Here is a 17,538-nt window from a genome sequence, read left to right on the forward strand (position 1 = left end):
CAATTTTAGACAGTGTTTGGAACATCTCTATCAACAAGCAGACATGTCAGCAGCTATCAGATTATAATTACTGGTTGTTCATGTTCAGCAATCCCATCATTTTCTGATCTTCTTCGTATATATCCTACATAATTGCACTGAAATAGTTTGTATAATTAAGGATTTAGATCAACCTTCTTTCATTAACAGTGCTATAAGCATAGCAACGAGGATACAAATTTATGATAAAGTCTTTCTTCTAGGACAGTTTTGAATTTGTCATGTAAATATCATTGTATCACTACATTGAGGTACTTTTTAGGTCGCCTGAGCCGAAGGCTCATTGTGACCTATTGCCATCATGATTTGTCTGTCGTCGTGCGTCGTTAACTTTTCACATATTCAACTTCTCAAGAACCACTGTCGTTAACTTTTCACATATTCAACTTCTTCTCAAGAACCACTGAATGGATTTTGACCAAACTTGGCACAAAGCATCCCCATGGGAAGCTGCTTCAAGTTTGCAAAGAAAAAGGGCATGGCCCCAATAGGGGCCCCAGGAGGGGGGAAAAAGGGGGTAAAATTAGGTAAATCTTTAAAAATCTTCTTCTCATGGACCAACCGTCAGATTAAATTTATATTTGATATTTAGGGTCCTTATGGCAAGGTTTACAAAGTTTGCGAATAAAAAAAAATTGGGTCAAAAACGGCCCCACTAGGGGGTGCTCAAAAGGGTCAAAATTTCAACTTTGACCAATTTCAACCAAATTTGGTAGAAAACATCCCTTAGTGAAGGACATATGAAATTATGCTGAAAAAAGTGACTATGTCCACTTTGGGGCCCATAAGTGGTGTAAAAGGGGCCATTTGTAAAAACCTTCTTTAAATGACTTCTTCTCAAGAACCATTGGATGGATTTTGACCAAACTTGGCACAAAGCATCCTTATGGGAAGCCGCTTTAAGTTTGCAAAGAAAAAGGGTGTGGCCCTAATAGGGACTGCAGTAGGGGGAAAAGGGGGTAAAATTAGGTAAATCTTTAAAAATCTTCTTCTCATGAACCAACAGTCAGATTAAATTCATATTTAATATTTAGGGTCCTAATGGCAAAGTCTACAAAGTTTGCGAATGAAAAAAAAATCGGGTCAAAAACGGCCCCACAAGGGGGCACTCAAAAGGGTCAAAAATTCAACTTTGACCGATTTCAACCAAATTTGGTAAACAGCATTCCTTAGTGAAGGACATATGAAATTATGTTGAAAAAGTGATAATGTCCCCTTTGGGGCCCATAAGGGGTGTAAAAGGAGCCATATGTAAAAACCTTCATTAAATGACTACTTCTCAAGAACCATTGGATGGATATTGACCAAACTTGGCACAAAGCATCCGCAAGGGAAGCTGCTTCTAGTTTGCAAAGAAAAAGGGTGTGGCCCCAATAGGGGCCCCAGGAGGGGGGAAAAGGGGAAACTTGATATGAATGTTCTACACAAGGTCCTGGCAAGTGTTTTAACTTTTTGTTGGGATTCACAATCCAAAATGGCCACCCTGACCTCTGTTTGGCTAAGACATTATGGACTTCCTCTCAAGAACCATTGGATGGGTCATGTTCAAACTTGGTACAGATGTTTTACACATGGTCCTGCACAAGTGTTGTTACATTTTTGCAACATTTTGAAATCCCCAGATTATTGACATATATTCCTCAGGTGACCGTTAAGGCCCCTTGGCCTCTTGTTTCAGTTTGAGAATTTTCAAACAGCTTACCCATGTCACACTGTCATCTGCCTCCACAATCTTGCATTATATGGAAGAGATTTCTGTTTTACTCTAAGCCACAGGAATAAAAGAAGTGAAATAAGTTGTTTGTTATATAGCTTCTAGTTTGTAGAGTATAGAAAACACTTGACTATGTACCCAGGTATTTGTCCATGTGTCTATCCATCCATTCATAGTAAGATGCTTGGGTATGGAATGAAATTAACACAGACTTATCAAAAGATGTCTCATAAAAGACAATGTACTACTGTGGATTCATTTTATTTCGTGGGGGTCCAATTTTCGTTGTTTTCGTGGATGAGCAAATCCACCAATTTAAAAACACAACGAAATATGAACTACTTACTAAAGTAATTTTGAAATTTGACCAAGTAATCTTTGCCGACACCGGAAACGTCCACCGGTAATGACAGAAGCCCCGTAATTAGTCGGGAGTCGGGTAGTCTGAGGCTCGACATGGATACGCTAAATTGGTGTCAACGATATATAATTATATATTATTAAACATAACAAAGGGTAAGTACCCATTGTGATGCTAAGTATGATGGGATCGCAGTCGTTAGCGACACTGTGGACACTAGGCTTGATCGGACCATCCTGTCGATTGAAGATTGGATCCGTATTTCTATCCGACTACAGGTTCACTCACAATAATTATTAATAATGCAGATCTTGTTTACACACCTGTTTACACACATGGTCCCATCGATACGCGTGGTGTTTTCATATGACTGCGGTACACCGACTGATCAGCACATAATGTTTATCCACTGAAAACAATTGTTTCTGATAATTACCGATTGATTACACGCCAGGATATATACTGATTTGTGGTGTGATATTAATGCGAGACTGTTGTAAACAGCGTTATAAAAACACAGGACGCCATCTTGAAAAAAAAAACGTTCTTTTATTCTTGTCATTAGTGTTAATTCCTGTGAACATAGCCTTAATACAAACAGAAAAAAATTCGACTGGAAGCAAAAAGAGAAAATTCTAACGTTTTTATTTTTTTCCCACAGAATCAAAAATCCACGAATTTATGAGTCCACGAAACTGTCTAATTTGTAGAAACAACGAAAATTGAACCCAACGAAAATAAATGAATCCACAGTATTTATAATTCAGTGCTAACTGAAATTAGGAATTTTGAGTTTCTTACTAGCTTCTGTTTCTTTTAAGATGCTGATAGGTCTGTCAGGCATCCTGACTGGGTATGATGGGAAGTTTCCCTTTGAAAAACCTGGGGATGAGTATGGTGATGTCAACTACGTGGGAATGAGAGTTGTAAGTCAAGGATTAAAATTTTCCTGATTTTATCTAGCTAGAAATGTGTTTTATGTTAACATCTTGTGTGATTGGTTATTTGATTGACTTCAATGTAAACACTGTAAACTGAGATTGGTTGATCATGTTTTAACTTAAGTGATCGCTAATTGGTTGTTCATGTTTTATTGATATGATTTTATGTAAACTTACATGTGATTGGTTTATTAGATTTTATATGTGTGTATATAAAAACTCTTTTGATTGGTTGACCATGTTTCATATAAACTGCATTAATTGGTTGATACTGTTTTATAGAAAATGATGAAAAATAATTGGCTGACCATATTTCCATGTAACAGCAGTAATTAATTGTTAATATTTTATATAAAAACATCATGATTAGTTGATTATTAGTCATGAAAACCGCTGTGATTTGATCTGTTCAGTTCTGTGCCCTGCTCGGAGCTTCCTTAGTCCCACTGTGCTACATGTGTACTTGGCTCTTATGTCAGTCTACTTTAGCTGCTTTCTTTAGTGGATTATTAATTTTGCTTGGTAAGTTACTGTGATCTTTTCAGAAATTTTCATTTTATTGGTTAGTTTTATTTATTCTTTCCTTGTTAACCTTTTAAGAGATTTTCCTTGTTAACATTTTAAGAGATTTTCCTTATTAACCTTTTAAAAGATTTCAATAAGAAAATCAGTATCAGACCAATGTTTTTCCTAGCTGTACAGATACACGAAAAATATAATTTGATCGGTTAATACTGTTCTTCTTAGTCTCCTAACCTTGTCTTAAGAGATTTATCCTTTAGTGATGTTAGTCTGAAGATCCACCATATATCCTCCTTCTATTTGCTACAGATACAGGTACCCTGGCCTTGTCACGATTTATCCTGCTGGATCCGATATTGCTGTTTTTTATAATGATGTCTACATATTCAGTGTTGAAGTTCATGTCTTACAAAGAACAGTAAGTATGTTAGAAATGTAGATAAAACTTGGAGAAGTACATACATATTTCTTTCAATACAACTTTCAAATGTCCTACATTCTAACCCGCCCTATTAAGGAATGACAATTCAGAATATTTGTCCAAACTTTAGACCTGAATCATCAAGACATTTCCAAAATTATATCGGATCATTTGCCTGACAAGGCGGGTTGTCTGTGGGTATTTTGGATCCCTTGAACAATAAGAATTCCCTAACATACCCATCCCATCCAATTTAATTATCAGATGGGATGGTCTGCTTTTAAATTTCTTATATCATAAATGAAGTTTAAGAAAGAATGATATATGATATTGTATTATATGATTAAATGTTTGTTGGTTTTGTTTTTATTACAGTCCGTTCAGTGTTCAGTGGTTCTACTGGCTGACTGTCACTGGGATATTCTTGTCTGCTGCAATAGGGTAGGTCTGTGGGTGTATCACTGAGATATCCTTGTCTGCTGCTATAGGGTAGGTCTGTGGGTGTAGCACTGAGATATCCTTGTCTGCTATAGGGTAGGTCTGTAGGTGTATCACTGAGATATCCTTGTCTGCTATAGGGTAGGTCTGTGGGTGTATCACTGAGATATCCTTGTCTGCTATAGGGTAGGTCTGTGGGTGTATCACTGAGATATCCTTGTCTGCTATAGGGTAGGTCTGTGAGTATATCACTAAGATATCCTTGTCTGCTATAGGGTAGGTCTGTGGGTGTATCACTGAGATATCCTTGTCTGCTGCTATAGGGTAGGTCTGTGGGTGTATCACTGAGATATCCTTGTCTGCTATAGGGTAGGTCTGTGGGTGTATCACTGAGATATCCTTGTCTGCTGCTATAGGGTAGGTCTGTTGGTGTATCACTGAGATATCATTGTCTGCTATAGGGTAGGTCTGTGGGTGTATCACTGAGATATCATTGTCTGCTATAGGGTAGGTCTGTGGGTGTATCACTGAGATATCCTTGTCTGCTGCTATAGGGTAGGTCTGTGGGTGTATCACTGAGATATCATTGTCTGCTATAGGGTAGGTCTGTGGGTGTATCACTGAGATATCCTTCTCTTCTATAGGGTAGGTCTGTGGGTGTATCACTAAGATATCCTTGTCTGCTGCTATAGGGTAGGTCTGTGGGTGTAGCACTGAGGTAAGGGTACAGAAGGTATGTTAATGAATGAAAGAATGAACTAATGAATGAATGAATGAATGAATGAATGATAGGATAAGCGTACAGAATTTATTTTAATGAATGATTGAATGCTATGAAAAGACCATGTAGGTATGATGTAAGATTAGATCCATATTTATATTCGGAATACAAATGATTTGAATGTTTGTGAATGAAAGAACAATAATTGACTCAGACAAGATGTATACAGAACATATGTGTGAAAATCTTGTGAAGATGAGTGAATTAATTAAATGAATTATTGATGAACTATTGAGTGAAATGTGATTGATTTGAGAGTATATCTGAAAACAAATATTACAACTGAATGTTATGTATACATGGTGTGTAGTGCGTGAAAGCCCTACTGGTTAATCACTTGGCCCCAACAATGAGCACTCTCCCAACTGAATCTGGAAAATCAGTGTGAAAAAAAGGCTAGAAATTTAACAGAAAAGTGTTAAAACATTAAAATATGACTAGTGTCAGAATGATTTATCAAATACCTAGATATCTAATCTACCTTTAAACTTTGGGATTAATATGGTGTTTACTGCCTTTGTTTTCAGAGTGAAGTTTGTCGGTTTGTTTGTGATATTACTGGTTGGATTTACAACGATACTCGACCTGTGGAGATTGCTTGGAATCAAATCCAACACTATTGTAAGTTGTTACACTATTGATTCAGCATAGTTCCTGAATCTTTAGTCTCCAATCATTGATATTTGATGTTTTGGACTTTTTATTGCTTTATCACGATAAAAATAAGATGGAAAAAGTTCAGAGCATCGTAACAATAGTACTGACAGACAGATAAGAGATTGATGATCGTTTTGATGGATAAGACGACATAGCACCAGTGCTGGCCATTGTCAAATATCTTGCATGGTTACTGGTAATTGTATTTGAGACTGATGAATGAACAGTCTAAAATCATTGCAGACACTTGCCCATTGGGCCTTTTGGAAACTACCTTAATTATGGCAGATATTGATCACAAAAGTTGTCTTATTGACCGGTCAGAATTTATACTCAAATAGCCACCAGCAAAGTATTCTTTTGAATTTTTCATCTTAAACATCAAAGGGTTGAAGTTTCATTTGATAATTTCTCTTAAGGACTGGCGACATTCATAATGTCAACTAAATGGCATGCAATGTTTCAGGTGGATCTGACCAAACACTTTGTTGCTCGAGCAATGTGCCTTATAGCTTTACCAATAGTCATGTATATGGTTTACTTCTCCATCCACTTTCTGGTGCTAAACGAAAGGTAAGTAATGGCTGGTTTTGTTGGGTAAGGATTAACAAACAGTAAGTTAGATTAATTCTATTTTAAAAAAGAGGTATTTGATCCTTGTACATAATTCAATTTTATTTCTTATCAAATTTATTCAGATATACTAAATATCAAGGATTTTTCGAACATATTTTGTTTTTGTGAATTTAATGGCCCTTTCAAAATGGCAAAAAAATTAAATTGTGATATTGCATGTTTTCTTCTTTTTATTGTGAATTTGTGAGTAATAATCTACAGTGTTGACATACCTGCATGCACCTGGCACTTTCTAGTCGTGAATACTTCTACAATAAATAAAAATTTGTCAGTATGTAAATTTTTTATTTAGTATGTTACATATTGGGATTTTTGTAAGAATTACACAGTGCAAAAACATCCCAATATTCAATCAATTTCATACATCATATTTAAATGCTTTGTTATTTTTCCAAATCTGTCTGTGCTCTTTTATGTAATATTGGATGGTTCTCCTTTTTACTATATTTTGATGAGTTTTTACTTTGAATATGGACCTAACCTTGAGTCAAACACAGGAAAATTATATAAAACATTTTCTTCACACTGGTAAGCAATGAAAATCTATTGATTGACAGAATTTGCCCAGATACTGATGACTTAATGTTTGTTTCTTTTGGTAGTGGTAATGGAGATGGATTTTTTAGCTCTGCCTTCCAGTCACAGCTCAAGGGAAACAAGCTTTACAATGCCAGCATGCCAGAAAGTATGTAAGATGTTAGTGGTTATCATAATACAGGCTTCTGATATGGTAGCAATGATTTATTTGTACATGTACGGAAACATTTGGTGATGATAACAAATGATGTTAGATTTGTTATTGTGTACAATAGAAATGGAGGGTGTGATTCTCTGGTGAGTGTTAGTTTACTTTTTGGTGATTTAAGTTATGGTAGATTTGTTATAGGGTATAGTAGAAATGGAGGGGAGGGTGTGATTCTCTGGTGAGTGTTAGTTTACTTTTTGGTGATTTAAGTTATGGTAGATTTGTTATAGGGTATAGTAGAAATGGAGGGTGTGATTCTCTGGTGAGTGTTAGTTTACTTTTTGGTGATTTAAGTTATGGTAGATTTGTTATAGGGTGTCGTAGGGGAGGGTGTGATTCTCTGGTGAGTGTTAGTTTACTTTTTGGTGATTTAAGTTATGGTAGATTTGTTATAGGGTGTAGTAGGGGAGGGTGTGATTCTCTGGTGAGTGTTAGTTTACTTTTTGGTGATTTAAGTTATGGTAGATTTGTTATAGGGTATAGTAGAAATGGAGGGTGTGATTCTCTGGTGAGTGTTAGTTTACTTTTTGGTGATTTAAGTTATGGTAGATTTGTTATAGGGTATAGTAGAAATGGAGGGTGTGATTCTCTGGTGAGTGTTAGTTTACTTTTTGGTGATTTAAGTTATGGTAGATTTGTTATAGGGTATAGTAGAAATGGAGGGTGTGATTCTCTGGTGAGTGTTAGTTTACTTTTTGGTGATTTAAGTTATGGTAGATTTGTTATAGGGTATAGTAGAAATGGAGGGGAGGGTGTGATTCTCTGGTGAGTGTTAGTTTACTTTTTGGTGATTTAAGTTATGGTAGATTTGTTATAGGGTATAGTAGAAATGGAGGGGAGGGTGTGATTCTCTGGTGAGTGTTAGTTTACTTTTTGGTGATTTAAGTTATGGTAGATTTGTTATAGGGTATAGTAGAAATGGAGGGTGTGATTCTCTGGTGAGTGTTAGTTTACTTTTTGGTGATTTAAGTTATGGTAGATTTGTTATAGGGTATAGTAGAAATGGAGGGTGTGATTCTCTGGTGAGTGTTAGTTTACTTTTTGGTGATTTAAGTTATGGTAGATTTGTTATAGGGTATAGTAGAAATGGAGGGGAGGGTGTGATTCTCTGGTGAGTGTTAGTTTACTTTTTGGTGATTTAAGTTATGGTAGATTTGTTATAGGGTGTAGTAGGGGAGGGTGTGATTCTCTGGTGAGTGTTAGTTTACTTTTTGGTGATTTAAGTTATGGTAGATTTGTTATAGGGTATAGTAGAAATGGAGGGGAGGGTGTGATTCTCTGGTGAGTGTTAGTTTACTTTTTGGTGATTTAAGTTATGGTAGATTTGTTATAGGGTATAGTAGAAATGGAGGGGAGGGTGTGATTCTCTGGTGAGTGTTAGTTTACTTTTTGGTGATTTAAGTTATGGTAGATTTGTTATAGGGTATAGTAGGGGAGGGTGTGATTCTCTGGTGAGTGTTAGTTTACTTTTTGGTGATTTAAGTTATGGTAGATTTGTTATAGGGTATAGTAGAAATGGAGGGGAGGGTGTGATTCTCTGGTGAGTGTTAGTTTACTTTTTGGTGATTTAAGTTATGGTAGATTTGTTATAGGGTGTAGTAGGGGAGGGTGTGATTCTCTGGTGAGTGTTAGTTTACTTTTTGGTGATTTAAGTTATGGTAGATTTGTTATAGGGTGTCGTAGGGGAGGGTGTGATTCTCTGGTGAGTGTTAGTTTACTTTTTGGTGATTTAAGTTATGGTAGATTTGTTATAGGGTATAGTAGAAATGGAGGGGAGGGTGTGATTCTCTGGTGAGTGTTAGTTTACTTTTTGGTGATTTAAGTTATGGTAGATTTGTTATAAGGTGTAGTAGGGGAGGGTGTGATTCTCTGGTGAGTGTTAGTTTACTTTTTGGTGATTTAAGTTATGGTAGATTTGTTATAGGGTGGTAGGGGAGGGTGTGATTCTCTGGTGAGTGTTAGTTTACTTTTTGGTGATTTAAGTTATGGTAGATTTGTTATAGGGTATAGTAGAAATGGAGGGTGTGATTCTCTGGTGAGTGTTAGTTTACTTTTTGGTGATTTAAGTTATGGTAGATTTGTTATAGGGTATAGTAGAAATGGAGGGGAGGGTGTGATTCTCTGGTGAGTGTTAGTTTACTTTTTGGTGATTTAAGTTATGGTAGATTTGTTATAGGGTGTAGTAGGGGAGGGTGTGATTCTCTGTTGAGTGTTAGTTTACTTTTTGGTGATTTAAGTTATGGTAGATTTGTTATAGGGTATAGTAGAAATGGAGGGGAGGGTGTGATTCTCTGGTGAGTGTTAGTTTACTTTTTGGTGATTTAAGTTATGGTAGATTTGTTATAGAGTATAGTAGGGGAGGGTGTGATTCTCTGGTGAGTGTTAGTTTACTTTTTGGTGATTTAAGTTATGGTAGATTTGTTATAGGGTGTAGTAGGGGAGGGTGTGATTCTCTGGTGAGTGTTAGTTTACTTTTTGGTGATTTAAGTTATGGTAGATTTGTTATAGGGTGTCGTAGGGGAGGGTGTGGGTGAGTGTTAGTTTACTTTTTGGTGATTTAAGTTATGGTAGATTTGTTATAGGGTGTAGTAGGGGAGTGTGGTGAGTGTTAGTTTACTTTTTGGTGATTTAAGTTATGGTAGATTTGTTATAGGGTATAGTAGAAATGGAGGGGAGGGTGTGATTCTCTGGTGAGTGTTAGTTTACTTTTTGGTGATTTAAGTTATGGTAGATTTGTTATAGGGTGTAGTAGGGGAGGGTGTGATTCTCTGGTGAGTGTTAGTTTACTTTTTGGTGATTTAAGTTATGGTAGATTTGTTATAGGGTATAGTAGAAATGGAGGGTGTGATTCTCTGGTGAGTGTTAGTTTACTTTTTGGTGATTTAAGTTATGGTAGATTTGTTATAGGGTATAGTAGAAATGGAGGGGAGGGTGTGATTCTCTGGTGAGTGTTAGTTTACTTTTTGGTGATTTAAGTTATGGTAGATTTGTTATAGGGTGTAGTAGGGGAGGGTGTGATTCTCTGTTGAGTGTTAGTTTACCTTTTGGTGATTTAAGTTATGGTAGATTTGTTATAGGGTATAGTAGAAATGGAGGGGAGGGTGTGATTCTCTGGTGAGTGTTAGTTTACTTTTTGGTGATTTAAGTTATGGTAGATTTGTTATAGGGTATAGTAGAAATGGAGGGTGTGATTCTCTGGTGAGTGTTAGTTTACTTTTTGGTGATTTAAGTTATGGTAGATTTGTTTTAGGGTATAGTGAAATGGAGGGGAGGGTGTGATTCTCTGGTGAGTGTTAGTTTACTTTTTGGTGATTTAAGTTATGGTAGATTTGTTATAGGGTGTAGTAGGGGAGGGTGTGATTCTCTGGTGAGTGTTAGTTTACTTTTTGGTGATTTAAGTTATGGTAGATTTGTTATAGGGTATAGTAGAAATGGAGGGTGTGATTCTCTGGTGAGTGTTAGTTTACTTTTTGGTGATTTAAGTTATGGTAGATTTGTTATAGGGTATAGTAGAAATGGAGGGGAGGGTGTGATTCTCTGGTGAGTGTTAGTTTACTTTTTGGTGATTTAAGTTATGGTAGATTTGTTATAGGGTGTAGTAGGGGAGGGTGTGATTCTCTGTTGAGTGTTAGTTTACCTTTTGGTGATTTAAGTTATGGTAGATTTGTTATAGGGTATAGTAGAAATGGAGGGGAGGGTGTGATTCTCTGGTGAGTGTTAGTTTACTTTTTGGTGATTTAAGTTATGGTAGATTTGTTATAGGGTATAGTAGAAATGGAGGGTGTGATTCTCTGGTGAGTGTTAGTTTACTTTTTGGTGATTTAAGTTATGGTAGATTTGTTATAGGGTATAGTAGAAATGGAGGGGAGGGTGTGATTCTCTGGTGAGTGTTAGTTTACTTTTTGGTGATTTAAGTTATGGTAGATTTGTTATAGGGTGTAGTAGGGGAGGGTGTGATTCTCTGGTGAGTGTTAGTTTACTTTTTGGTGATTTAAGTTATGGTAGATTTGTTATAGGGTGTAGTAGGGGAGGGTGTGATTCTCTGGTGAGTGTTAGTTTACTTTTTGGTGATTTAAGTTATGGTAGATTTGTTATAGGGTGTGAGGGTGTGATTCTCTGGTGAGTGTTAGTTTACTTTTTGGTGATTTAAGTTATGGTAGATTTGTTATAGGGTGTAGTAGGGGAGGGTGTGATTCTCTGGTGAGTGTTAGTTTACTTTTTGGTGATTTAAGTTATGGTAGATTTGTTATAGGGTATAGTAGAAATGGAGGGTGTGATTCTCTGGTGAGTGTTAGTTTACTTTTTGGTGATTTAAGTTATGGTAGATTTGTTATAGGGTATAGTAGAAATGGAGGGGAGGGTGTGATTCTCTGGTGAGTGTTAGTTTACTTTTTGGTGATTTAAGTTATGGTAGATTTGTTATAGAGTATTGTAGGGGAGGGTGTGATTCTCTGGTGAGTGTTAGTTTACTTTTTGGTGATTTAAGTTATGGTAGATTTGTTATAGGGTGTAGTAGGGGAGGGTGTGATTCTCTGGTGAGTGTTAGTTTACTTTTTGGTGATTTAAGTTATGGTAGATTTGTTATAGGGTAGTAGAAATAGGGGAGGGTGTGATTCTCTGGTGAGTGTTAGTTTACTTTTTGGTGATTTAAGTTATGGTAGGGGAGGGTTTGTTATAGGTGTAGTAGGGTGATTTAAGTTATGGTAGGAGGGTGTGATTCTCTGGTGAGTGTTAGTTTACTTTTTGGTGATTTAGATTTGTTTATGGTAGGGTGATTTGTGTTAGTTTACTTTTTGGTGATTTAAGTTATGGTAGATTTGTTATAGGGTGTAGTAGGGGAGGGTGTGATTCTCTGGTGAGTGTTAGTTTACTTTTTGGTGATTTAAGTTATGGTAGATTTGTTATAGGGTATAGTAGAAATGGAGGGGAGGGTGTGATTCTCTGGTGAGTGTTAGTTTACTTTTTGGTGATTTAAGTTATGGTAGATTTGTTATAGGGTGTAGTAGGGGAGGGTGTGATTCTCTGGTGAGTGTTAGTTTACTTTTTGGTGATTTAAGTTATGGTAGATTTGTTATAGGGTATAGTAGAAATGGAGGGGAGGGTGTGATTCTGGTGAGTGTTAGTTTACTTTTTGGTGATTTAAGTTATGGTAGATTTGTTATAGGGTATAGTAGAAATGGAGGGGAGGGTGTGATTCTCTGGTGAGTGTTAGTTTACTTTTTGGTGATTTAAGTTATGGTAGATTTGTTATAGGGTATAGTAGAAATGGAGGGGAGGGTGTGATTCTCTGGTGAGTGTTAGTGTACTTTTTGGTGATTTAAGTTATGGTAGATTTGTTATAGGGTGTAGTAGAAATGGAGGGGAGGGTGTGATTCTCTGGTGAGTGTTAGTTTACTTTTTGGTGATTTAAGTTATGGTAGATTTGTTATAGGGTGTAGTAGGGGAGGGTGTGATTCTCTGGTGAGTGTTAGTTTACTTTTTGGTGATTTAAGTTATGGTAGATTTGTTATAGGGTATAGTAGAAATGGAGGGTGTGATTCTCTGGTGAGTGTTAGTTTACTTTTTGGTGATTTAAGTTATGGTAGATTTGTTATAGGGTATAGTAGAAATGGAGGGGAGGGTGTGATTCTCTGGTGAGTGTTAGTTTACTTTTTGGTGATTTAAGTTATGGTAGATTTGTTATAGGGTATAGTAGAAATGGAGGGGAGGGTGTGATTCTCTGGTGAGTGTTAGTTTACTTTTTGGTGATTTAAGTTATGGTAGATTTGTTATAGGGTGTCGTAGGGGAGGGTGTGATTCTCTGGTGAGTGTTAGTTTACTTTTTGGTGATTTAAGTTATGGTAGATTTGTTAAACAGTTTTGTTGAAGTGAAGGAGAGGGGCTGATTTCCTGACCAGTTTAATGCTTTAGTTGATGTATGATTTCATTGAATGGTCTTTGTCATCCTCAACAAGAATATGAAATATGCAAATTAGTATAATAAAATTGTCTGTTTCTTAGAATATGTGCATGTCAGGCTCTTATTGTACGAAGGGAGATAACTTGTACATGAATACAGTAAACAATATCTTCACATTTTTATTAAAATTAGTTGTTACATGGCTGTGAACTTAGTAATATAAGATTGAAAATATCTGTTTTTGTTAAAGAAAACAACATTTTATTCCCAGTTGTGTATTTCATATAACTGACTATATATATAATAACTTCTGTACACATCGTCACATCATTCTAAAATTTTAAAAATTCCTCTTTTTTTTTAGTAGAATATATTAAATCACAATGTTATATAAAAAATTTTGATGTGAATTTGACACCTTCCACTGTGTAACAGATATAGCATTTGGGAGCATAGTGACATTAAAACAGAGACGTACTGGAGGGGCCTATCTTCACTCTCACTGGCACCTGTACCCTGAGGAGCATCCTCCTCGCCAACAACAGGTAAAAACAAAATAATAGGTTGTTGTCATATATATTATGTAATATCAAGTACAGACATCTTATAAAGCCTTTCAAACATCTCCCATCAAAGCTGACACAGGTACAAATCCCCAGCCCTTTTCATATCTACACACACCCCCTTGGATACAGCTGACCGAGCACACTCAGTCATTTGGACATAACCAGGAAATTTTTACCTGAGACAAGGTGACGCCTGAATGTTCGACACCAAAAAGGAAATTTTGTTAGAATTGAAAAGGGATAGACCAAAAATTATTTTCAGCACAAGCACATTATTCAACTCAACAGTGTTTGCATCATCCAAGTTTAATTTACTTAGATAAAGAAGGGGAAAAATAGGGAACCAAACAAAACATTTGACTTAACTGATGTATTCAATTCAAGGGTATTTGACACAAGCAAGTTATTCTGTATATTATACACCAATCCCCCTAAAAAATTCCCTCTTGACAACAAGGGTAAGTTTATTTACTCCAAAAATTACCTTCATTTTCAAATGGAAATACTGCTTTTTATCTCATTTCTTGTCTTAGATTTTTAATCTTGTCTTCAGAACTTTTAATGGATTTCTGTGATTAATAATTCAAATCCCCGATTCACTGGTCTGTGAAACTGTACACAAGTAGAATTCTCTTACTTTGATAATTTGTTGGTTTTGATATACAATGATATAAAAATATCTTGGAATTTTCACTGACTTTAAGAAATTTAAGATCATAAATTGCACATGTTAAAATATTTTTTAAAATATTGAGCCACTTAATTTTCTAGATAACCTCCTATACCCACAAAGATGATAACAACAAATGGTTAGTAAAGCCATCAGACCATGATGTAGAGGAGGCAGAGGAGCCACAGATTGTACGAAGTGGTGACCTCATCAGACTGGAGCATGTAGGGTAGGCCTTAATTAATAACCTTATCAGTCTTCATATCAACAGAATATTCCTGTTATTTCTGAGTACACTTTAAGGAGAAGAGACTTTATCAGTCTTCATACCTACAAAATATTCCTGTTATTTCTGAGTACACTTTAAGGAGAAGAGACTTTATCAGTCTTCATACCTACAAAATATTCCTGTTATTTCTGAGTATAACTTAAGGAGAAGAGACTTTATCAGTCTTCATACCTACAAAATATTCCTGTTATTTCTGAGTATAACTTAAGAAGAAGAGACTTTATCAGTCTTCATACCTACAAAATATTCCTGTTATTTCTGAGTATAATTTAAGAGGAAGGAAAACTTATCAGCTTCATACCTACTAAATATTCCTGTTATTTCTGAGTATAATTAAAGGGGAAGGGAAACAGCATTTACCAGGTAGTCTTTTGATCGACAATATCTGAGGGTTTTGTATCAAATGTAGTATTTGTGAAAAGGCAGGCCTAAAAGTGAAAATAAATTTGTTTTCGTAGAGACAAAAATGATTGAGTTGTAATTAAATATTCATTTCAATTCACTCATTATGAACTATTAAAAGTTAATATGTAAGTTAAATTAAACTATCCAAAACTGTATTCTACTGGACATAAGTCAGACGTGTTGTCCAGAAGCCAGAACATACTTTCTGTTAATAATCTATCACACATGTCCAGTATACATTCGCTCCCGGGTTAATTACATAAGCTTACCAATACCGTCTAGCAGGACAGGTCAGCAAAACCTTAGCTTGTCGTAAACCACCTAATCTACCACTATGTGTGTGCATTAGACCATGTAAATAACTCATGTGTTATCCACTTCTTGTTAGCAAATATGTAATATTAGATTATCAATGTCTACGACTTTTAGTATAAATACGACTAGGTTTCTAGCCAGTCGTCGAATCGGTTCCTGAAGGCATGCGAGTGTACCACCTCTCCATGTCTACACACAATAAATTTACATCAACCTGAACAGCGTTTGGATTTCTTCATCTCCACTCAACACTGCACCACTCTTCATTCTCAACAAAGAAGTTCACCCACTACACTTTATCGGACACCACATCACTTTATTGGTCCCGTGACTTCACTTTATTGGTCTCGTGACACCACTTCACTTTATTGGTCCCGTGACTTCACTTTATTGGCGCCGTGACCTCGGACACCGCTTCACTACGATCACCGGTCATTTGTAAGGTAAGTGAATTGATTTTTATCTTTTTATCCGTAGAAACATTTGAACCTAAGTCATTTTTTTTTACTTACTTATTAATATATACATATATACATACATGTTTCTTTTATTATAATAAGTCTTTTTCTAAATCTATAATGGAAGAAAATCAACACACCCAATCTTCAACTGAATATGCCATCCAGTTACTTAAAGCTGTAGATTGTGCCATGATAGAAAATACACAATTCCCATCACAAATACACACAGCTCCTTACAACACACACACTTACACATGTAGAGATGAAGAACCAATAGAAATAGACGCTACACAGGTAAGATCCATAAACACTTATACGCATGACAACAGAAATTCACACTCCACAGGAACTCGACCACAGAAACATACCACAAGTCACAAATCACAATATCACACTTACCCAGATCAACAGTCTACATACCGACACCATCATAATCCCTCTGGTCACCAGACTTCTTACGCAACAAATTCACACAAGTCTACACAACACTATCGCCACAGGGGTACAAACAACCATCACAGACACCCAAAGCCACAATCATATCATTACAACACAACAAGTATTAAATATTTCATTTAGTTCTTTATGGAAGCCATTCCAAGATAAATTTCCAAACTATTCTAATGTTACTATTCCACATAAGTTACAAACAATGGAAAAAATACCAATGAAATCTTTAATTCAGCAACTATCAGAAATTGAACCATTTGAAAGTAATCTTTGGGATTATAAACAGTATTTTATTCCTATTTTCACGTGTTTAGGCTTAGTTTTAGTATTTTTTAGTATATTTTGTGTATGGTTCAAATGTTTCTTGCGGAAAAAGACAAAACGTCAATTTACGAAATCGAACGCCATTGACCAAAATGATCAAGACGGACACAAACCAAAATATTCCAGTCCAGCGGATGTAGCAGAAATACAACTAACACAGCCGTTGATGCCACCCATGTATCCAGCACAGCTCTATCCACGCCTACAAAACATACTTCCACCACCAAGAATTGAAGAAGAGCCAGTGTAGAAATATTCATCAAACATGTTGACATTTACATTTATTTTTCGTTTAATTTCGCCGTTTTGTCCTCTCGTCAAAAGAGACACTATTTCCAACATCATCCTTATTTTACAAGTTTTTCTACTATGGAGAGTTTACTTTACGTGATATTCAACATGGAATGACCATTGTTTTCTTAAACTCTACCATAATGTGTTTGAGACAGAGTTAGTGATGTGGTTTAACACACACAAAAATGCAATTCTCTGTATCTTATACGACACATCTAGTAGAACTCAACAATATTTCGACGCACAGGAATCATCCGATGCAGTCTAATGCCGGAAAGACAGAAGAAGTCTTCGTTTCCTGATCAGAATCGTATTTATTATTTTACCTCTAACGACGAACTTTGTATTGTTTTTTCATTAACTCTTCATCGTTTGTCTCAGCCTTTTTGTGCGAGATATCACGTCTAGACGGTAGTACGTCAACCAAGAACTTTTCGTCATTTTCATATTTACAAGACTCATCATGTGATGAACATTACTTTTATTTGGCCTCTTCGTCAAGACTTGTGATTTCGAACCTTCGCCGTGTGGAACTATCAACTTGTGGAGTGATTGAACTGTCTTATTAATATTTCGAACTGTACTATTCATATAATAACTGTAATATCAA

The 17,538-nt window shown here is 35.9% G+C and overlaps 1 protein-coding gene across 1 annotated transcript in view; it reads left to right on the forward strand.

The window, feature by feature from the left end:
- LOC132543542 (protein O-mannosyl-transferase 2-like) overlaps positions 1-17,538 on the forward strand; it is a 40,575-nt gene that overhangs the window by 11,947 nt on the left and 11,090 nt on the right. The window contains exons 3-11 of the mRNA XM_060207059.1: positions 2,936-3,040; positions 3,469-3,577; positions 3,887-3,995; positions 4,374-4,439; positions 5,745-5,838; positions 6,341-6,447; positions 7,113-7,195; positions 13,590-13,699; positions 14,492-14,619. Coding sequence (XP_060063042.1) covers positions 2,936-3,040; positions 3,469-3,577; positions 3,887-3,995; positions 4,374-4,439; positions 5,745-5,838; positions 6,341-6,447; positions 7,113-7,195; positions 13,590-13,699; positions 14,492-14,619 — 911 coding nt within the window. The remainder of the gene's footprint in view (positions 1-2,935; positions 3,041-3,468; positions 3,578-3,886; positions 3,996-4,373; positions 4,440-5,744; positions 5,839-6,340; positions 6,448-7,112; positions 7,196-13,589; positions 13,700-14,491; positions 14,620-17,538) is intronic.

The sequence above is a fragment of the Ylistrum balloti genome, unplaced genomic scaffold, assembly GCF_031769215.1.
Source record: "Ylistrum balloti isolate Yb309-2 unplaced genomic scaffold, AGI_CSIRO_Ybal_v1 Utg369758, whole genome shotgun sequence".
Taxonomy (NCBI): Eukaryota; Metazoa; Mollusca; class Bivalvia; order Pectinida; family Pectinidae; genus Ylistrum; species Ylistrum balloti.